General features: G+C 35.1%; 1 protein-coding gene and 2 pseudogenes across 2 annotated transcripts; 2 read left to right on the plus strand and 1 right to left on the minus strand.

Annotated features, from left to right (window-relative positions):
* Nucleotides 1–2,317: 2,317 nt before the first annotated feature.
* Nucleotides 2,318–5,047, minus strand: LOC148790666 (short-chain dehydrogenase reductase 3b pseudogene; annotated as a pseudogene).
* A 3,146-nt stretch (nucleotides 5,048–8,193) lies between these two features.
* LOC104612747 (arogenate dehydratase 3 pseudogene) lies at nucleotides 8,194–9,276 on the plus strand (annotated as a pseudogene).
* A 4,499-nt stretch (nucleotides 9,277–13,775) lies between these two features.
* Nucleotides 13,776–17,727, plus strand: RS41 (RNA-binding (RRM/RBD/RNP motifs) family protein). Of its 2 annotated transcripts, XM_088890144.1 has the most exons (7): nucleotides 13,859–13,969; nucleotides 14,910–15,053; nucleotides 15,801–16,144; nucleotides 16,371–16,483; nucleotides 16,590–16,825; nucleotides 17,031–17,291; nucleotides 17,465–17,727. In XM_088890144.1, the coding sequence occupies exons 4-7, from the start codon at nucleotides 16,388–16,390 to the stop codon at nucleotides 17,493–17,495; spliced, it is 624 nt and encodes a 207-aa protein (XP_088746270.1). In that variant the 5' UTR covers nucleotides 13,859–13,969; nucleotides 14,910–15,053; nucleotides 15,801–16,144; nucleotides 16,371–16,387; the 3' UTR covers nucleotides 17,496–17,727. The 2 variants fall into 2 exon arrangements, with proteins under 2 accessions (XP_010278532.1, XP_088746270.1); XM_010280230.3 differs by lacking the exon at nucleotides 15,801–16,144 and having other exon boundaries at nucleotides 13,776–13,969.
* The last annotated feature ends 263 nt before the right edge of the window (nucleotides 17,728–17,990 follow it).

The following is a 17,990-nucleotide window of genomic DNA, read 5'->3' on the forward strand; positions in this document are numbered from 1 at the left end:
CTCGTCGTGAACTCCCCGCACCAGGTCAGGACCCCTGGCTCGAGGAGTGGGGGGCAATTGATGTAGGGTGATTTGACCCGACCTAGTAATAGGGGGACACGTGGACACGACCTAACTGACAGGATGACAACTCACTCCGACGCATCAACTCTGCAATGGACCAAGCTCGGATAACTGAACCACCTCGGGGCAAGTCCACCTCGGAACACGATCGCATCAGGACCACCTCGGTTCCAGGGCACTTCAGCATTCGTATCAGGTCAGATCCAAATGGCACTAGCTCGGGTAATATTGACCGACCTCTGCATAACAACCCCAAAGATCTCGCCACCAGATTCCACGCTTTACGGGATCACGCCTCGTAACTGCTAGCACTATCTCCCCCGTCCTATTCGGGCATCAGTGATAAGCCTTATCGGCTAGCAGCGTTATCTCCTGTTAATACGGAAACGGGCCTTATCATGGCAAGAATCCCAGAACCACTCCGAAAAACCCACGAGGACTCCAGTATATAAAGACCCCAACCCTCCAGGGGCGAAGGTATGCGTAATCTCTGCCCTCTAGCTCTCTTGCCTTCTTAAATTCTCATTAACTCACAACTAGATACCGATTTAAGCATTGGAGTGACCTCGCCTGACAAGTCACCTCAGGTTCTCTGGTTCTCTTTGTGCAGATTAGCCAAATCCTTTATCTACTGGAAGCCAAGTCATCAATTACATTTAATTAGGTAAATCATTTACCAAGATGTGAACGAGGCTTTAGGTCCCCAAATTTTCATTTATTTAAGTAAGAGACAAATGACGGTTGAAAGAAATAGAGCATCTACCATTGTTGGTTCTAAACAATTCTAAAAACTGACTCCATTCTACCTAATTCTTCTATAATGGATCTGGGAGCCCAAGTATTGGTTTGGGGGTGGGGGCAAAGAGAAAGAGTATGTTCTCTAAGCTGGTTAGAACCAATAATGACAGACACTCTACATCTTTCTTTCATCTCTCCTTCTTTTTCTTTAACAAATAAAAATAAATAAAAAGATAGGGAAAAACTAAAACTTGGATTTTATTTTAGAGAGATGTAATAAAAGAGAGGGAAAATGGTCTTATAAAATTCAAAACTAAGGCATGAGCAGAGTGTTGGAATTTGGAAGTATATGTTAATTCTCCATTCCTAATCAAAATTCAAGGAGCTAAGTGTCAATACCCTAGAGTACAAAATAGTTCTTTATATTTTACTAAAAAACGAGAGAGAAATACAATATGATGGGTATGATAAAGGAAAAAAAAGAAATAAAATACAAAGAATTAGAATAAATATTCTCTATTAATCCAATGAATCATCACAACTCGTCCTTAATCAAGTAGATCTATAGCAAACCTTTGATCACAACAGAAACAAATTAATAACAAGAGAACAGTGGTGATCATGCCTACTAGTATACATCCAACAATAATATATAGTGGATTTGGTTCGAGGTTGCTTGTAGGTCAGCCAATGTATCTGTTCGCAACAATGACGATTCTAATAGAAGAGGAGAGGGGCTGGCAGAATACATCTGCTAAGAACGTTATCACACAACTCTCTTCTGACCCAATGAAACATGAACATATGATGATGGAAATAAATTCAAAACATTACGTCAAATGCCTTTTAATTTCCATCGACGGCATTCCAGTGTTTGATTTGGGGAGTGCTGCCACGATAGTCGCAATAGATTTGGGTTAAAAATGTTAATTGTCATAGTGAATTCACGGAGATTGGATTAATGGGTTACATGTATTTTATGACTAGTATGGGACATTATCATTGATTCCATAGCCTGCTACATAACCATCATATTCATCTAGTCCAGATACACCTAAAAGGGTTTTAAAACAAATGAGAGGAATGTAAGCAATTGCCATTGATTTGCCACAAACCCCACATCTAACTAACATGGTGTTTGGTTCGAGTTTGGATCTCCTGTCCACACAAATTCTGCCCATGTTTATCGCAGCCATATATGAAGAATATTTCACCCTCTGCATAGTTATTATGTAGGGGGAGATGTTCCTAATCAAGATTTTTAAAAACGAACGGGAAGCAGAATTGGTCAGGGGACAGGTTTTTGGTTAAATGGTTCAACCGTCTGGTCGAACAGTTTGACCCGTGATATCATAAATAAATTAAAAATAAAAAATATATTTATAAATAATAAAAAATAGCATAAAATTAAATAAAAAACAGAAAATAAAACTATATAAATAAAGATAATACAGTACAAAACACATAGAAAATATAAAAACAAAATACAGAAAAATTCTAAAAATACAGAAAATCTTCAACAATAAGTGGAGTAGCTATGACTAGCGACTGTGAATCCTCCTTCTACAGCCAAGTTATGTCCACTAGCATCAACTGATTCGTCTGAAGCAAGAAATAGAGCAGCCTCTGCTATATGGGCGGGCTTTAACATAGTGCCCTTCAAGTTGGCTGCAGCACAAGTGACAACTTCCATGCTATTTGGGTCCAGATTGTAGGCATTGCAGGCCAATGGGGTAGCGACTCCTCCGAAAGGGGAGATGCAGTTGACCCCAATGCCATGAACCCCCAACTCGCTACAGGCTGACTAGACTTGCCCCACCATTGCGTGCTTAGAAGTGGTGAATGCATGAGGAGCAGAGCCACCCAAGGCCGCTGCTACACTTGTAGTGCAGATGATCAAGCCACGTATCTTTCTCTCCACCGTAGCCCAACCTGTGTGCTTAATCGTGGATGCCACCCCTCATACATTGGTGAGCATGGTGTTGTCGAACTCTTCCATGCCCATCTTTAGAATGCTGCTTAGAGGACCCAAGATCCCTGCTGATTGTCACAGGTGATTGCTGCTACAAGTGCTGCTGCAACTGTTACTGTCGCTAGAAACCCCTGCCCACCGCTGCAAATTCGTCGGCCACCAAACCTGTTATTGCTGCAACTGTTACTGCTGGAGTAAATGAAGCTCACCGCTGTCGCGGGTTGCCGTTAATCATCGTCGGACGCCGTAGGTCAAGGCCGCCGCAGGTGGTTGGTTGGGTGTGAGGACTAAGAGGAAGGAAGGGCTAGAATGAAAATGGGGGTTCTAACATTTTTTTATTTTATTTAAAACAACGAAAATAAAAATGATAACCCGCGAACCACTGCCCTGGTCGAACAGCTTAGTGGTCCGACTGCCCTAGTCAACGGTTTTCTGACTTTTTCAACAGATTTTAATGCCTTACCGGTTTATAGTATAACCGAACCCTGAGAGCCTGACCGATTACCGCTTTTTCCAGTCCGATCATCAAGTCCAATCCAATTTTGAAAATCATATTCACAATTTACAGGGGTAGTGTATTGTAGGTAGACGTGGCAGAATTCACATAGACAAGAGATCCGGAGTCGTTTGGTTCTACCTTATACGCAAGCTTGTATTGGGGTATATAAAGTAATAAACACAAGTTCATAATTTACATCCATGTATTTAATGCCAATATCTAATGATACAACGAAGAGAATTGGTTTGACTACCTATATCGGAATTGTGTACAGTAATTTAGGGATCTTTAATAATTTGTAGGGTTGTCAATGGGTTAATTCTAGTCGATCAATTAAATTAAATCAATCATATTTGTTTTGACCCAATTATTAGTTAATAATCTATTACAATATACTACTAAAATAAGGATGGTCATGTACAACAGCCTCTCCTTACTCTATTACAATATATTCAAATAAGGATGATCATGTCGAATGACCTTTCTTTATTTTATTACCCCAATCCTATAATTCTAGAGGAGTAGAGGAGGTTCACTATTTACTTTCAAAACTATGAAGTTGCCACTTTAGCATGAAAACCTTTTTTGTTTTGTCAAAAAAAAAAAGGAAAATATCATAACAGAATATGAAAGAAAGTTCATCACGTTATAAAATAGGAAACAAGGGATAATTATATATATTTTTTATATTTTCTATTTTCTTTGTCTGGAGCAAATCACCATGAAGCAGTAGATTTATGTGTATTGCGTGTGTTGTGACTTCAGTGAAGCATAGGGATGGCAATTTTTCCATCCCCGTTGGGTATCCAGGCTCCCCTACCTGGTGGAGTCGGGGAATGCAATTCCCACCTCACCCTGACCTCGATTAATATATATATTATTTATATTTAAAATAATATTATAATTTTATTTTAAATATAATTGTTTAATTAACTAAACAAATTAACAAAAACTCAAAAAAGTCCAGTCGACACTTAACACTCGACAGAAACAGAAGTGGGAACCTGAACCCTACTTCTTCTCTTCTACTCTTTTCTTCATTTCGTCTTCGGTGGTTCGGTGTACTATGACTTCCACTCTTCAGACTTCAGGTAACGGTTTCACACACACTCTGAAATCTATTTCGTGTGAAACAAAAATCTCCACCGCAGCCAACAGATATAAAACTTCCAAGTTCCACTGGCAGATTTTGGTAAGTCTATCAGCCCCATCTCCTACTTTTTTTTTATTAGTGTATTTCAAAGGGAAAGAGTTAATGATTATTTTATTCTGATTTTAATTTCTTCCCTTTTCTAGTAATGTAACCTCGTGCTTGATAGTATTTGATCACCGCTGTGTTTGGAATAGGTGTAAAATTTTACATCAGTTCGATTTTGTTCGCATTTGAAAGGATAATGTAATCATAATTGACATAAAACTCTACTTCAATTCAGTTTTGCGTACATTTGGATGGAGTGAAGTTTTACATCGATAATCGATGTAAAACCTATCAAACGTCTTCACTCATTGTGTTTTTCAAAAAGCAATGATCACTTTTATAATTCAGTGTAAAACGTTATCAATATATTTTTACACCGATGATGTTTTATACTGATTCGAAGCGCAGCTTAATGAAAAATTTTTAATTTTACAGTTTTTGTCCCAAACATACAGTACCATTAAAGAAACAATGAACCACATAACCAGAAGAACCAAAATTTAGTGCTAAAACCTGGTAGGAACCAGGACCAGTCGGAGATCCGGGTCTTTGACGGGGAACCCATCCCATCATACATGGCTGTAGATGTAAATCGGGCAAAGAAGATAAAATCTTCAATTAGGTTTGGATCGGGTTAATAATATCATACCTGGTCCATTTAACTAAAGTGACATGTCTTAAGTTAAATGTACCAGATTCCATGTGGATCTGAGCATAAACCAACCCATAGCCGGCCCATTTGAATAATGAAATGCTGTCAGTAATTACTGCTAATTTCATTAACAATATTAGTTAGTAGTATTTAATGAATTAATACTGTTAAACAATTAAATTATTAATTATTAATTAAATTAACACTATTAATATTGTTAATATTTACTAGTAAAACCTGCTAATTAAATCAATTAATAATAACATTAATTAAATTAATACTGTTAATATTACCAAATATATTAATAATTAATAAATTAATACCATTAATATATTACCAAATATATTTTTATAAAAAATACAATTACAAAATAAATACCATTAATAAATTACTAAATATATTTTTAGTAAACTAACAAATATTTTTGAAGTAAAAATTACCAAAAATAATATAATTTTGGAAAATTTTTATTTAAAAAACAATATATCTGTATTCATTTATGATTAATTTTAAATTATTTTGAGTGATTTTTTGTAATATTTAAAGTGTTTCTTGTATTTTAATATTTTTAAAGATGTACCTAAAATTAGGGGAGGCAATGAGCCGAGCTTTTCACGAGCTGCTCAAGCTCGGCTCGGCTTGATCTCAACCGAGCTTGAGCTCGAACCCAATTCACTGGCTCGATTATAAAACGAGTCGAGCTCGAGCCTACTAGAGCTCGATTCATAAGGCTCGCGAGTCGGCTCGAATATATATATAAAATTATAGAAAATGATATATATAATAAAAATATTATAATTCTTAATTTTTTACATATCAAATAAAAAGTAATTTTATATATAATTTTTTATTTTTATAAAATATTTTTTCTCAAAATCGAGCTCGAGCTTATGAATTTTTTACTCGAACCGAGCTCGAGCCTTGTAGAACAGTCTCGAGCCGAGCTCAAGCCTTGTACTATTTGGCTAGGCTCGGCTCGAATCCTTGTTAATAAATATAATTAGTGTTAATAATAAATACTGTTATTTTTTTAATATTTAAAGTATTTTTGTAAAATTTTAAAGTAAATACTGTTAATAAATATAAATCATAATAAGATTGTTAATTAACAATAAAATTTACCAAAAATTATCATCACTATTTATAGTAAAGGTAAGTGCCAAATTTGCCTAAAAGTACCATAAATAGTATAACAGTATTTATTTTAGCTTCTTTTTAATTAATTTTTGGTAGTGTTAAGTAATTTTGGTAATTATTAAAGTATATTTGATAATTTTTGATAATTTTTAAATTAAATACTGTTAATAGTTTAAAATCCAATGAATATTGTCTATTAATAGTAAGGGATTACCAAAAATATTTTATTTAATAAAAAATGTTAATGAATATTATTAATAAAAATTACCAAAAATATTATAATTTTGGAAATTTTTTATTTAATAAATAATATAACTGTATATTTATGATTATTTCTATATTATTTTGAGTGACTTTTTGTACCTTTTGGTATTATGTGAAGTATTTTTGGTAATTAATAAATACTGTTAATAATTATAAATTTATTTATAAATACTGCTAATAAATAGAAATTTAATAAATACTGCTAATTAATATTGCTAATTTTTAAGTAAAATTACCAAAAATGTGAGTAAAATTACCATGATGGGTGGTGAGCTGAATACATACATTTATAAAAAATTATCATAAATTTGTAGACATTTTCAGAAATTAGCACAAATTTTCTTGTACATCACACGGGCCCTCAGGTTTTTTAGTTTTCTGTAACTTTTATTTTATTTTATGTCTAAAAGGACAAACTTTGATAATTTTGATTAAAAGCATTTGATTTATTAACATACAAATAAATTTGCATAAATAATTATAGATGTCATGAGTATAATTCTGTCTAAGTGGATTAGACTAGGGGTGATCATTTCAGCCCGGCCCAGCCGCAAATTTTAGGGCCGGGCTTGAGCTTAATATTTCAAGCCCAGCCCAGGCCCAGCCTGGCCCGCATGTATTTAAACTTACAATTTTGTGTATAAAGTATACATATGTATACATGTTATTTTACATTATATTATATATTTTATATATAAATATTATAACATGACATGTATAATTTATATTATATGTAATATTTTATATTATATAATGTATAAAATAAGTTTATATGCATGTTATGTCATTTAATATAAAGATATGTAATGTTTTATAAATGAGTGACATTGGCCCAGAATCAGCTTGGCTCGGCTTGGGCCCATATAGACCCGGGGTAGGGCTTATATTTCAGGCCCAGAACCCTGAACCTAAACTATAACCCTTATCATAAGTGCAAATCCCGGCCCGTCCCATGATTACCCCTAGATCAGACCCAATTAACTTGATTAATAAATATTCGGTTTTGGTGTATGATTTTGTTGTCCCGATTAATAATCAGCTCAAAACGAATACAAGTTGACCCGAACCAAACCCGACCCATTTATATCATAGCCCAAACTTTATCCCCAGCACCAATAATGGGGAATCAAAAATTAATATCAACTCAGTACCCATCATGGGATTTATCGAATTCAGCCCCATTTCCAATCCAATTGAACTTTGAACGAGATAACACAAAAATCGTCGGACACGTGTGTGAGTTGGGAGCCAAGTAGGTGAGCTGAATCAGATTTAATTGGTTCATGTACAATTCAAGGTGATGTGCACAATACAAGTCCTCAGCACATAATATCTATGAAATAAGGCATAGGATATTGGAAAATGAACAATTGAACATCAGCGTGGGGGGTAAGCAACACGCTCATTTATTGTTTGATTAAATGACGCACAGAGCACCAAGCAAGGGAGAAAAAACAATCCCTCTGAGATGTGGGCAACCTCTTATTAACTCTTTCAAAATTAGAAAGCTCTCAAACAAAACCTCCCTAGTTGTGTTATTGATGGTAATTGCTTCATATGGATAGCATGAATAAACAGCCTAGACCTAACCGACTGGTTATCTATTTATTTGATCACTATAAAAACCTGAACAGATACAACCCACCACCCCAATTACCATCTCCTCCCACATGCTTCTCTCTTCTTCTTCCCTACCTTCTAAGCAGGACTCATGGCCTGTGCTTCCCCATTTAAACAGGTTGACCAGCATAGCAAGGAGAAACAAGTTACAGGTTTCCCTAGCTCAGATCAAGAAACAGCAGACACAACATGTTTTGATTCTGAACTCACTAAGTGGAGAAGTAAGCACCACCACAAGTACAGGAAAACTCCGGGTGGCATACCAAGGTGTTCCTGGGGCATACAGCGAGTTTGCAGCTAAAACTGCTTGGCCTGATTGCATCACTGTCCCTTGCAGGGTTCTCACTGATGCCATAACAGCTGTTGAGACCGGCCGAGCAGACGGAGCTGTTCTTCCGGCCGAGAGCACCAAGGAAGGGACTGCTCTTCAGAACTATGGTCTCTTGTTACGCCATGATGTGTCCATAGTGCAAGAATTGAACCTTTTTGTCCATTATTGCCTGCTGGCAATACCTGGTGTGAAGAAAGGAGAGCTTAAGAGGGTGATCAGCCACCCCATGGCACTAGCTCAGTGTAATAGGACCTTGGCACGGCTTGGACTTGACTGTGAGTCTGTAGAGGACACAGCTGGTGCAGTTAAGCTTCTCCTCTCTCACAAGATGCTTGACACAGCTGCCATTGCCAGCTCACGAGCAGCGTCACTTTATGGCCTCAACATCCTTGCTCATGGATTGCAGGATGAATCATGGAATGTAACCCGGTTCCTAATTCTGTCCAGAGTCCCCAGAATTCTGTGGGAGAACAGATTTAGAATTAAAACCAGCATGGTTGTTGCCCACCACAATGAGACTCTAACTCTGCTTCTTAAGGTTCTTTCTGCTTTCTCTTCACGCAATATCAATCTCACCAAGCTGGAAGTGAATAATCCCTCCAAGGATGATGGGCTTGTCATGATGTTGGATGTTCAAGGAGGATTCTATAAGGAATTCCCCTGTGTTCTTTATGTTGATTTTGAAGGATCAATGGCTGATCAGAAGGTGAAAGATGCCATAGCTGAAATCTCCAAGTCACCTGTTTTCATTAGGATATTGGGTTGCTATGCTGCTGATCCTAATATCTATGGTCTTCAGTAATCCTATTATATGTGCCCTTTTCCTTCAATGATTTATTTCGATTAGATCTGATTTTGAATTTATTAATATAGGCTAGAAAATTTGTGTTTTGGTTTCAGAATCATATATTTTTCTGTCAGAAGTTAACTCCTAAAATAGTCTTCATATATTTGAAGGATCAATAGCTGATCAGAGTGAAAGATGCACAGCTGAAGGATCAATACCATTACTGTTTCAGAATCATATGTTTGAAGGATCAATAGCTGATCAAAAAGTGAAAGATGCCATAGCTGAGAACTCTCATGAGTTACCTGTTTTCATTCGGATATTGGGTTGCTCTACACTGCTGATCCTAATATCTATGGCCTCAACTAATCTTATTATATGTGCTCCTTTTCTTTCCATAATTTATTTCAATAAAATCAGATTTGGAATTATAGACTACTATACAAATACCATTATTATGGTATATACCTATAATGGTATTTTATAATTATAGAATACCATTATTGTGGTTTCAAAATAATCTATATCTATGCTATCTATACTATCTATACAAAGCAAGGTGGTCCACGCCACATAACCTCTCCATTCTCTAAACCCCTCCTTGCTCTCTCCTTTCTCCATTACCCCCTTCCTGCCCTGTTATATGTTAAACTTTGCAAAATTAATTAGTTAGTTAATTAATGTTAGAAATTCATAATACTATTCATTTAATTACCATTTAAAAATGATTAACATATAGAAAAATGAAAATAAATTACTAATTTTTAATTTTAACAATAATAACTGTAAAATTAATTACAAGAATATTATACTTAATTTATAATAACAAATTATAACATTATTAAAAATCTTAAACAATAGTAAGCTTAGCATAACATCATAGCTTAAATTAAACATCAATAGCAATTTGCTAAATACATTAAAATTGATTTAAATTCAATTTTAAAATAATGAAAAATAAACACAATAAGCTGGGTTCAATATGGGTTTGCCTTCACACTTATTTTTAATAAAAAATTCTAACATTATTAAAAATTTTAAACAATATTAAATTTAGCATAATATCGTAATTTGAATTACACATCAGTAACAACTTACTAAATAAATTAAAATTTAATAAAGGTAAAAATTACTGATTTGAAAATGATTTAAATTCAATTTTAAAATAATGAATAATAAACACAAATCGGATTCAGTATGGGTTTGCCTTAACCCTAACCAGACCCTCCCATGCTTCTACTTGAACCCAACAAAATGACATACAATTTCTGAACCTGACCCAACCCTATAGGGGTTCAACTCTGTACCAACCTGACTTTCATTCGTTTCAATTGTATTTTTCTATAATACATTTAAAAACCCAAGTAAAGATGACAATCTAACCTGCCCCCACCCTATCGAGGCAATTGTTTTAACAGTTGATCGGGTTTAGGATGGATTTCAGGGAAGCCCAAAACTTGGTAACCAAGGGTAGGGTGGAGTGGTATTTGCCCCAATGTATTAAAACTGACTTAGACCAAAACCGTTTTGGGTCTTTTGGCCACCAATTTTTGGATCAATGATTCGACCATCTTATCTAAACGAATGATCCATTGTAATTTAAAAAATAAAAAGCAACTAAAAACCATTGTCTGGGTTTAATGAGTTGATGGTTTGACTGCTCGGGTCAATGGTTGCTGACTAAGTCAACAGTTTTTGACAAAAGAACATTTTCAGGGGTGAAACATAATTGGTTGCCTGGATGTTTTCTAGGTTGATGATTCGACTGTTCGGGTCAACAACGGTTCTGAAACCATGATTAATCTAACTCACCCTGAGCTTGACACTAACCTCCAAATAAATAATGTTTGTGATATATTAGTTTATATTGTCTTTTATATTGTATATATAAATATTATAATATGACAACTATAATATACATTTATATATAATATTTTATATTTCTTGTCATAAACTATAATATTTTATATTATGTATTGTATGAAATAGATTTTATACAATACACAATAATGTATAATCCATGGTTTTTGAACCATCATTAACTTGGACAGTCAGACCATTTGGCCCGAAAATCATCTAGAAAACTAGTTCCATTTCACGCCTGAATCATTTCTTTGCCAAAAAACGTTGACTTGGTCAGCGACTCACTGACTCGTGTAGTCGAACCATCAACCCATTTCAACTCGAACAATGGTTTTTGGTAATTTTTTACTTATTATTTTATTTTTTTAATTACAATAGGCCATTTCTTCGGATTTGATGATTGAACCATTGACTTGGAAAACTAGTGGCCAAAACAGTTCCGGTTCCATGTTGATTTTTAAAACATCGGTATAATCAACCTCAATAAATATTTAATGAAATTCAATACAGCTTTATCAAACAATGCATACCACAAAAATAATGTTTTCAATGGATTCAGTGTGACTTAACCCAATAAGGAATAAGACTCCTAGCTCAATTTCTTATAACAAAGCCTATGTGAGTCCTTACTAGTTTATAAATATTTACATGGTGTGTATCTTATAATTTTTATATATTTTTATAACTTATTAATTAATATTTTAAATTACACTGAATAACAAACACATTTATTATTCAAAAAAATAAAATTTTGTTTACAAAATAGTTGAAAATATAACATTAACGTGAATCTATCAAGTACACTAATCTACATTTATATACAAAATGGTTTCTTATTTCAGAAAATTTATAAAAATATGTGTTAATAATGAAATAATTATTTAGCAATTAAAAATTATGAATTTGTTTGTGATATGTATCTTAGAAATTTTAACAGATTTGTTATATTTTAAGTTAAGATTATATATTTTTATATACTATTAATTGATATTTTATAATAACACATTTATTGTTTTGAAAAAAAATAAAATATTGCTTAGTTTAGTTAACATTTTATTAATGTTGAAAAGTAAAAATCATAAAATAAAAAATTGATATAATAATTAAAATATAAAAATTGCATATGTTTTGTATCTTGGAGTTACATAGAATGGCTTTGAGCATGCATTAATTGTAAAAATCTATATAATATGAGTATTGGAGTCTTGATTGATTCATTATTGATAAAATTGTATATCTATGCATTCAACTATATTAATTACAATATATTTCTTTATATATATTAATATTATTTATATTTTTGTGACTATTTTGACCTTAAATTTGTGTTATTTATATATTTATATTTAAGTATTTCCATATTTTTTATCAATAACAATATATTTCAATATTAATACGTAGACTGTGTTTGGTTACAGTATATTAATCTTATTTGCACTACTACAAATAAAATTCTGTTTTAGGTTTTACATCATTGTATTTTACATGGTTTTCAAAACCGGACCAGACTGGAAAATTGGGAATCAGTGACCAGTTCCGTTTTACTCTAGAACCATTATTTCCCTAAAAACCGTTGATTTGGTCAGCAAACCGCTGACTCGGGCGGTCAAACTGTTCAACAGTTTGTCTGGTTTTAATTTTTTTATTCATTTTTTACCTTTTTATTATTTTGTCAAAACGGGTCGTCCATTCAGTTCGAATGGTCGAACTATTCGACTTGAGAACTAGACCCCTAACTGGTCATTGACCAATTCGATTTTAAAAACTTTGGTATTTTAGGTCATATTACCTCATTTGTGCTGCAATCAAATAAAATAATTAAAATTTGAAAGAAAAATAAATCAGAATTTATACCTAAATCGTTTCCTTTTTTTTTAATGGAAAAATGTGAGCTACACAAGCCTAGGGGTAGTTGTTCCCCTTACATCTGCTTCACAAATAAAAATAAAATCGCATGTCCCTAACGATACATATGCTTGAATCTGATATTAAGGTTAAGAAATTCAACAAAGTTTCAACATTCCCTAATGATACTAATTAATCTCTACGGGGTGAGATACGACCATTGAAACAATCAATAACTAGTTTAGAATCTCCTTTGATGATGATTTGCCAGTCCCTGAAATTAATTGTGATATTGATAACCTACACTTTGACAAGGTTGATCGTCATGATACCAATCCCAATTGCGCTTGGGTCTTGAGGATATAACCTTGACGGTTCCTTGGAGTATAAATCCAAATATCTAGAGTGCAAAACCTCATATTTTGTATCTATTTGCATTGTTCATACTTGCATTTGTACTCTTGCCAATACATATTCATTTGAATATATTATTTTACGCCTTCCTCTAAATAATTTACTCAAAGAAAAACTCACATGCTTATTTGTCGGATAAAGAAAAGCCTTGCATGCGGAGTCGCTTCAGATTCGTCTAGGCTGTAATGCTGCACGTGGTTTTGCAGTGATACGGTTCTAGTATCTGGCAACACGTGGGCACCCGAATTAATCGACATTTAATCTAACCAACGGTAAGAACAGGCGACGCGTCGGTTTCGGTTCTTACCCACCTTGCATCCATACCCGATTCAATGGATTCACCGTGACAGGAACAGGACCCTCTAGTTGGAAATCCGGCCGTTCAAAACTGTGCTGCACGTGAGAAGACCTTGACTCCAAAACAATCCGGTCATTTCATTTCCATTTCCTCGGAATTATTTATTTACATGTTTCACGCGAAATCTTCTTTTGCTCTGTTTCTCTCCTAAAACTTTCCCACTTCTTATTCTTCACTCTCATTTTGGAGCTTTTAGGGTTTCTAAATCTCTGGTGACTGGCCTTTGAGGTAAGATATGTGAATCGAAATCCTTTTTATTTGCGATCTTGAATATAATAGCGGTTGTTACTTGCAGATCTGACGTACAGCTTTCTCATCTTGCTCTGAGATTTCGCTTTCCTTGATGTTAGATCTACTTTTTACGCTTTTGTTCTTGATTCGACATGTTTCTGGAATTGGTTTTTTGGTTTTGATTCCATGTTCTTCTGGAAAGCATTTTGTTGCTCTTCTTTTTTTCCTCTTTTCCTTTTGTCGTGGAAAGAAAAATCCTTCCATCTAGTTCCCAGTTTGTGAAAATTTTGGCTATTATCTTGGAAAATTTAATCTTTTACATATACAGACTGTTAAAAACAAATATGTTCTTCCCTCTAAAGCGAAATTGTTCTGGTCAGAATCATCCTTGGCTCGACCTCATGGCTATGGTGATCTAACTTGGGCTTTTTAACCTCGAAAGTAAATTATTTGTGATTCTTCTCTTATTTTTCTCTGGTACTTGCCTTACTGGTTTATTTGGTTGATAAACTTTACTTACTTTACTTGCTTACTGATAACCCTGTAATAGATGATGAAAGCAAACTCCTTGTCTTGGTTTGAGTTATCTATCTGGGCAATCTTTGTTAAATTCCCTGTAAGGAGCCCAGAAACAATAGCCTAAATTGAAACATACCTGGTTATAGTTTTTTTTTTTTTTTTTTTTTTTTGTATTGAGGTCCAAGTTACTTTTGCAATTTTAGAATAAACTCTAAAGATGGATGTTTTTACTATTTTATACTGTTTTTTCCCATCTTTGATTCAAAATATGGCAACGAGTTATGCAGAACTTTATTGAACTTTCCTTTATATCCATTTGTAATACAGTGTGTGTATATATATATACCTTCCCATATTTACCTTTCATTGATCTTCAATTCTTAAGTTTACCTTTTTTATTCTTTCTGCTACATTGAAGGTCCTAGAAAAACATCTGTTCTTTTGTGCTTTGGGAAAATGAGGCCCATTTTCTGTGGTAACTTTGAGTATGATGCACGCCAATCGGATCTTGAGCGACTGTTTGGCAAATATGGGAAGGTCGAGAGGGTGGATATGAAGTCTGGTTAGTTGATCTACCATTTACATCTCTCTCCCTTTCTGAAGGCCATTGTTCTCCAGAAGCTATTATTTTGCATTGTATTGCTGTTTGAGATTCGTTTATTTATTTATTGGTCATTCTTTGTTGCCCCTCCCCTGCCTCCTTCCTTCTCTTGTCGTGGTTTTGATGTTGAAATTATTTTGTTACTTTTGTAACAACTAAAGAAATATCAATGAGCATAGTTGAATCCCTTTGTAATACATGTACTTAGACCTTTGAGGTATGATACTTGGATACCATGTGGATTTGGCATTGATACAGCAGAGAGATACACTTACGCTAGAAATACTGGACATGGATATGCAAGTGATGATCATTTTGAAGAACTGTGGTATCATATGCACTCATGCTTATAGTGAATTGATTTATTTGGTCTTTAGTGGTAGTGTTCATGCGTTAGTTGAATTGCAACCAAAACTGCCTATAATACATGCATTTGACATGCAAATTGAGGGAAAGCCATTTCATGTACTACCATAATTTTATATTCCAATTCTACGTGGCGGTGGGTCCTACAGCAACAAAGTGATTCTGCGGTGGATAAACTGTGCATTGATTCTTCAGTTACAAGGGTGCAACATTGTCTGGACTTTACACACGGCAACGGCAATCCTCTTTTCGAGATCTAGTGGGGGTTCAGGATATATTTAAGAAAAGCAAGTCTGTTTTTTGAAGTGTAGGCCCCCATACTCAGCAATTTCTTTGGCGCAGGATTATCTTCGAACATCCATGCTCTTCCTGGATGATGGATGGGCTCTTCTGCATTTTCTTTCCTGCCCGTGCCCGAGCTTCATCTTATTGTGTTTTTCAGAACTGCTGACCTGATCTGCAATGGCACAACCACTCTACATTTCCCCGAGACACCATTGCCTTTCATCCCTCATGACCTTGGCCCAGTCTTCAATTTCAGAAATGTCTCAAGGTATAACCCTTGCCGAACTCGAGGTCAGAAGCAGCAGAATGGATGGAGATGGCACTCTCTGTTCGGTGACCTACCATGAGAACACCCACTTTTGGATTCTTGTTCATTGACATCATTTAATTCACCACACAAGGTCTGTTTCTGAATTTTCTGAGTCACTTAGTTTGTAGCTTTCACAGAGATGTGCAGATGTTACTTTTATATTTCTTGACAACACTTCCATATAATTCCTGGAGCCGGCGAAACCATCAGATTTTCGGGAATCCTTTGACGGGAGGATTCATAAAATTGTCTTAACGTTTGGTTGGTATATGTGATATCCTTGAGTTCTTATTATTCATTATGGTTGTGGGATTTAGGGTTTGCTTTCATCTATATGGATGATGAACGAGATGCTGAGGATGCTATTCGAGGACTTGACCGGTCAGAATTTGGCAGACAGGGGCGCCGCCTTCGTGTTGAGTGGACAAAGGTTGTGAGCTTATTCTCGTCTCTGTGTTAGCATTAGTTTAGGAAATCCTGTTGAACCTGTTGGGTTAAGACATCTAATGTAAAGCTCTTTCAAAATTGCATTGCAGCATGAGCGTGGTATTAGAAGGCCAGGTGGTTCAAGAAGACCTGCAGCCAATTTGAGGCCAACAAAGACCTTATTTGTTATAAATTTTGATCCAATACGCACTAGGACAAGAGATCTAGAGAGACACTTTGATCCATATGGAAAAATATTGAATATAAGGATCAGAAGAAACTTTGCATTTATTCAGTTTGAATCACAGGATGATGCTACCAAAGCATTGGATGCCACAAACATGAGGTCTTTTCTCCCTCTTTGTTCCTGCATTTGCATCAAATAAGGTCTTTGTTCTGCTTAGAAGATATATTTAGAATCTTGATTGCCATCTTGGCTTTTCCATATTTGATTTCTGGAGTCTTATAAAAAAATTGTGATTTGCCTTGGAAATAATACATTACTTGGCTTGACCCCCAGTAACATTTGTCTGTTTAATTTGGGTGCACAGCAAATTGATGGATCGGGTTATTTCGGTAGAATACGCAGTCCGAGATGATGACGAAAGAAGAAATGGCTACAGCCCTGATCGTAGAGGTCGTGATAGGTCTCCTACTAGGAGCCGAGATCGGGGGCGATCACCGAGTCCTTATCGAAAAGAAAGGGGTAGCCCTGATTATGGCCGTGGCCCCAGCCCATATGCCAGGCCTGAACCAAGGGGCAGTCCTGATTATGGTCGAGCAGAGAGCCCAGCGTATGAGAGATACCGCAGGTATGTATTGTTGTCAGGAAAATTCCTCTGCTGTGCCAGTTTGTTCTTTTATATATATGATATGAAATTCATATCTTTTGATGCCTTTTTCTGCGTTCTTTCCCTTTCTGGTTTTTACTACTTGAAAAGAACACAGAAAGATCATTATTTGATCTATTCTGCTTGTTTTTCAGTCGGTCGCCCCCAGCAGAGGAGAGATCGTGATCTCAAGAAGCAATGCAGTAGAGTGGCTACAAGGATTTTGTGGGATATTGTTTTCTTTACGCATCTTCTGATAGGGAACTGTACCGATGAACTTAGCATTTTCATTTTTATTCTGACTATTGTTGTAGGAGTGAACTGTGAAATATACATCTTAAACTGCTGAAATAGGTGCTAGGCTGAAGGAATACTTTTTTCTATTTTTGGCAAGAAGACTGCAGATTATGTTGCTCTTTTTCTTGTGTGGTTAATTTATGCCTTTGTGAAGGGTCTAGATTGTTGACTACAAATACCTCAATTGATCCGGGTTTGAGTGCATTTGAGTCCCGTTTAAAGCAGGGTTGGGATTTGAAGGAAAAGGTAGAGAAACCTATATAAGGTTTGTAAGGAACGGGATCTCACACTTGGGCTCCTCACATGCACATCCACTGTGCATTGGGAACATCTCTCGTTAAAAATAACTTACAAGCAAGGTTCAAAATATTGATACGCGTAAAT

Source organism: Nelumbo nucifera, chromosome 6 (assembly GCF_055504915.1).
Source record: "Nelumbo nucifera cultivar China Antique chromosome 6, China Antique-T2T, whole genome shotgun sequence".
In the NCBI taxonomy this organism is placed as follows: domain Eukaryota; kingdom Viridiplantae; phylum Streptophyta; class Magnoliopsida; order Proteales; family Nelumbonaceae; genus Nelumbo; species Nelumbo nucifera.

Excerpts from the sequence above, each read along its gene's own strand:
- RS41 (XM_010280230.3), top strand. The coding sequence starts at position 14,948 with ATGAGGCCCATTTTCTGTGGTAACTTTGAGTATGATGCACGCCAATCG. Across the intron at positions 15,054-16,370 it reads GAGGGTGGATATGAAGTCTG|GGTTTGCTTTCATCTATATG; the intron begins GTTAGTTGATCT and ends TGTGGGATTTAG. Across the intron at positions 17,292-17,464 it reads GCGTATGAGAGATACCGCAG|TCGGTCGCCCCCAGCAGAGG; the intron begins GTATGTATTGTT and ends CTTGTTTTTCAG.